The sequence below is a fragment of the Vespula pensylvanica genome, chromosome 3, assembly GCF_014466175.1.
Source record: "Vespula pensylvanica isolate Volc-1 chromosome 3, ASM1446617v1, whole genome shotgun sequence".
Taxonomy (NCBI): domain Eukaryota; kingdom Metazoa; phylum Arthropoda; class Insecta; order Hymenoptera; family Vespidae; genus Vespula; species Vespula pensylvanica.
Window position 1 is genome coordinate 9475480 of NC_057687.1, and position 5000 is coordinate 9480479.

Here is a 5000-nt window from a genome sequence, read left to right on the forward strand (position 1 = left end):
CCAGGATAAGGAAGGAATCCCACCGGATCAGCAGAGATTGATCTTTGCCGGCAAGCAGCTTGAAGATGGTCGTACTCTTTCCGATTACAATATCCAAAAGGAGTCAACCCTTCATCTTGTACTCCGACTCCGTGGAGGAATGCAAATTTTCGTCAAGACTCTGACAGGAAAGACCATCACGTTGGAAGTAGAGGCATCTGATACTATTGAGAATGTTAAAGCAAAAATTCAGGATAAGGAAGGAATCCCACCGGATCAGCAGAGGTTGATCTTTGCTGGTAAGCAACTTGAGGATGGTCGTACACTTTCTGATTATAATATTCAAAAGGAATCTACTCTCCATTTGGTACTTCGTCTCCGTGGTGGTATGCAGATTTTTGTAAAAACTTTAACCGGCAAAACAATTACTTTGGAAGTCGAAGCTTCAGATACTATTGAGAATGTAAAGGCTAAGATCCAGGATAAGGAAGGAATCCCACCGGATCAGCAGAGGTTGATCTTTGCCGGCAAGCAGCTTGAAGATGGCCGTACACTTTCGGATTATAACATTCAAAAGGAGTCCACCCTTCATCTGGTACTCCGACTCCGTGGAGGAATGCAAATTTTTGTCAAAACTTTAACTGGTAAAACCATCACGTTGGAAGTAGAGGCATCTGATACTATTGAGAATGTAAAGGCTAAGATCCAGGATAAGGAAGGAATCCCACCGGATCAGCAGAGATTGATCTTTGCCGGCAAACAGCTTGAAGATGGTCGTACTCTTTCCGATTACAACATTCAAAAGGAATCAACCCTTCATCTTGTACTCCGACTCCGCGGTGGAATGCAAATTTTCGTCAAGACTCTTACAGGAAAGACCATCACATTGGAGGTAGAAGCTTCCGATACGATTGAAAATGTCAAAGCTAAAATTCAGGACAAAGAGGGTATTCCCCCAGATCAACAAAGATTAATTTTCGCTGGCAAACAACTCGAGGATGGCCGTACTCTTTCCGATTACAATATACAAAAAGAATCTACTCTACATTTAGTACTTAGGCTTCGTGGTGGTATGCAAATTTTTGTTAAAACTCTTACAGGAAAAACTATCACTTTAGAAGTTGAGGCATCTGATACTATCGAAAATGTTAAAGCCAAAATTCAAGATAAAGAAGGAATCCCACCTGATCAGCAAAGATTGATCTTTGCTGGAAAACAATTAGAAGATGGGCGTACTCTGTCAGATTATAATATTCAAAAAGAATCAACCCTTCACTTAGTCCTTCGTCTTCGAGGCGGAAATTAAATTCTATTCATGAATAAAATCTGCAGACTTATAGTCCTACTAGATACATTATTATTTTTTACTTTTATTCATGCTGAACTGTAATGTGATATTTATTCCACTGCTTCGTCGGCAAATAAAAACTGCATTTGAAGTTAATTTTCTCTATATTCTAAGAAATCTTATAGATATGCAGTTTAAACAGTTTATGCGATGTAATGTTCAAATAATAAAATTCTAGAAGCAAGCGTATGATTGTTGTTACAAGCTAAATTTCTTTTTTATTATTATAACTGCGTTTATTTTGTATATAATGATTATCGTTTTGTATCCTTTATAAATTATATGATAAATTATTATATATATATATATTTGTATATGCATATATATATATATAATAAATTATATATAAGTTAATAAATTTTAAACAAAATTATGCATGTGTTATATCTTTATTTTGAACTTTTATTTATAACAAATTTTTTTTATCTTCTGCGTGTAGTTATCATTTACAGATGGCGCTAGACTAGCTGTCGATAAAAGTTGAGTAGTTCACGTGTAGATGCAGCCACCGACTGCTGTATGTTTCATTATATATAAATATGCTGCTTGGTTTGGATATTTAAAAAAAAAAATTAAGCATTGTTTCATATTTTTAAAATATGTTTATCACATTATCTTTAATTTTTACATACATACGTATATGAGATAAATTTAGTTTGAAAATTTTACTTGGTTGGCGAGTCTTATTACGACGCGCTCTCTATCTAATGTTTGAAATAAAATTGCGCGCGTTTAGAAGTTCGAGAAAATATTTTTGCTTTTTCGTGAACGATGCTTTTCTATTTATGAAATTGTTGAGCTGATATGCATAATATATTTAATCGGTAAGTAAATATGTTATAAATATACAATTATAAATTCACATGTTTATGAATATTGATCAAATAATCTTAGATTGCAATATGTTTAATTATTATGTATGAATTAATTAAATGAGGTTATGAAAGAATATTTCATATGTTATTCGTAACGCGTTTCAAATCGTTAAGTGTATATATTTATCGGTAGAACATGAAATAATAAATTTCGAAGTAGATCAAGTCGATAAAAATATGTAATTTTTTAAATTTCCATATCGAGATAGAATTTATTTTGCGATGAGAACGATATTGTAGTAAAAAGGAGATGAAATGCGGTTTTCAAGTCTTTTTCTTATAATAATAGTAATATTCTTTGTTTTCAAAGATCAACGATAACTATGTGATACTGTAAAATATGACCAAGGAGAAATTAATTCTATTGTAAAATTTTTATTATTAAAAGTATATTATTTATAGAATTCAATATTTTCTAATTTTATTTTTCAACGGTTCAAAATTTTTTTCAGTTTTCAGTATTTTTCGATTTGATCATATTTAGAAACGATTAAAATTATATTTCATTCTAAAATACAATTAAGACGAAATTAATTTTTTATTAAGTTTTCATTTATTTTTCTATTTGGCCATATTTTCGAACGAATCAAGATTACCAATGGCTAACTATATATCGTTCTAGAATACAACGATGAAATTAATATATTATTAAATCTTCAATATTTTTCCATTTGGCCATATTTTGAAACGAATCAAGATTACAAATGGCCAACATTATATATCTATTCTATAATACAATGAAGACAAAATTAATTTATTATTAAATATTCAGTATTTTTCGATTCGGCCATATTTTAATATTCGACTCAACATTACCAACGACCAACGTTGTATTATTCCGCTCTGAAATAATACCAAAAGACAAAACGAATTTATCATCGAATGTATTCTTAAATTTCACGATATATTATTTTTCAATTCGCCGATTTTACATTTTGTAACGAGTAGTAATCAATCTTATCAATGTCGAACATTAACGTTTCGTTTTAAAGTACGAGTAAAAAAGAACAAAATTAATGTACTGAATTAAATTTCATTCTTCGAGATTAAACATTATTGAATTGTTCGGGACATTAAGCGACGAGTTTAAGAAGAAAGGAATTAAGATATTTCTTTATTTTTCAGTGTATCAAAAGTTATCAAAAGAGGAAGCAATGTAATCGTGTTAGGTGATGATGATGATGATAATGATGATAATGATGATAATGATGATGATGATGATGATGATGGTAATGGTGATAGTGATAGTGATGGTGTTGGAGATGGCGATGGTGGTAGTGGAGGAGGATAAGAAAGAAACACGAGATGATCTTGATCCTCGATTTAACGTACAACGGTTCCCCCTCGGGAGGTCTTGGCACGATGTATGTCGTCGCGCGGTATATACCGCGTGTGTGCCTAATGGTGGAAGGAAACGTTATCCAGAGGCGGGCAACGGACGGGCAACACACTACTAGTCCGGTGTACCCTGGTAGGGCCGAGAGAAGTCAGCCTCCGGAATACGAACTCGGACTCAGTCTTCGAACTGGTCTCGTAGCACGCTGTGTGCGGTGTGCCCGTGTGTCATACAGCCCCGGTAAGCTTGTTACGAATCCTTGCCCTTCGATCGTTGAAATCCTTATCTTATTTGATAATATAATAAAAAAAAATCGTTGCTTTCAGAAGAGATCTTAAAAACAACAGCTAAAAGATTGTGTTTATTTATTACGCGATATACACACGCACGCATATATATATATGTATGTATATGTATATGTATATATAATTTGTTGTACGCGCGTGTATCTAATAAAATAATATTTTATGAATTGTAAGAATATTAGAAGGAAGAGGGAAGACATTGGAAAGGAATCAATCGATCGAAGGAAGAAAAAAAAGCGTGACATGAAGCTGAAGGAAGGTTGAACGTTTTATCATTATTATTCATCAGATATTATCGTCGTTAAGGGATTTGTAATCCACGATTGAAAATGATGACGATACTCTTCTTGGGATTATGCCTCTCCGTCTGTCTATCAGGTAATACAAATATTTATTATTAATTTCTATCTACATATTTTCTCATTCTAATCCGACTTTTATCTTATAACGATTGATATGAGGAAGTAAATAAAATTTTAAATAAAAGAAATGAAACAACGATAAGTAAATAAATTAAATAAAATAAAAACGAAAGAATAAATAGTAAAAAGAGTTATACATAGATATATGTATGTGTAATTCAATGAAGTGTTCAACGAATATATATATATATATATATATACACACACACCTACATGGTGGAGATTTATCCGAGCGAATATATATATATATATATATACGTTTATCGGAACATCATCGTATTTCGCAGTTTATTACTCCGATAATCGTATAACTCTCTTGTTATTCGCTTTTTAGTGCCGGTAATTAGCCATCGCTTTTGCCGGCACCACGAGCAGATATCCTCTCATTTGGAATATTAACTTACGAACGTTCGATCGAGCTTGGATCTTCTCTCTTTCTCTCTCTTTTTCCCTTTCTCTCTTTTTCTTTTTTTAATTATTTTTTCATTTACTTTCATTTTTCCTAATTTCTTTCTTTTCTATATTTTTTTTTTTTTTTTTCATTGAACGTCACCACACCGTTTCTGAATATACCCCGATGCTCCCTTATCCACTAACCCGTAACGACGTCTCCAGTCTATCTCACGAATTTAATTGCTACCAATCACGAGCGATTAACTGCGAGCGTTAAAATATCTCTCTCTCTCTCTCTCTCTCCTTAACGCCGCTTATTCGTTCTCAGCTGATTCTCATTGG

The 5000-nt window shown here is 32.6% G+C and overlaps 2 protein-coding genes across 8 annotated transcripts in view; both read left to right on the forward strand.

Moving 5' to 3' along the window:
• The window catches only part of LOC122628165 (polyubiquitin-A), a 3304-nt gene extending 1790 nt beyond the window's left edge, over positions 1–1514 (forward strand). For 2 of the 5 annotated variants that reach the window (XM_043810121.1, XM_043810122.1), the window contains one exon: positions 1–1514. In XM_043810121.1, the coding sequence (XP_043666056.1) occupies positions 1–1285 (1285 nt within the window). In that variant the 3' untranslated portion in view covers positions 1286–1514. The other 3 variants (XM_043810123.1, XM_043810125.1, XM_043810124.1) reach the window with 3 other exon arrangements.
• A 1893-nt stretch (positions 1515–3407) lies between these two features.
• LOC122628160 (fibrillin-1) overlaps positions 3408–5000 on the forward strand; it is a 129475-nt gene continuing 127882 nt past the window's right edge. The window contains exons 1-2 of one of the 3 annotated variants that reach the window (XM_043810113.1): positions 3408–3778; positions 4018–4221. In XM_043810113.1, the coding sequence (XP_043666048.1) occupies positions 4173–4221 (49 nt within the window). In that variant the 5' untranslated portion in view covers positions 3408–3778; positions 4018–4172. Of the gene's footprint in view, positions 3779–3941; positions 4222–5000 lie in introns of those variants that run through there. The other 2 variants (XM_043810115.1, XM_043810114.1) reach the window with 2 other exon arrangements.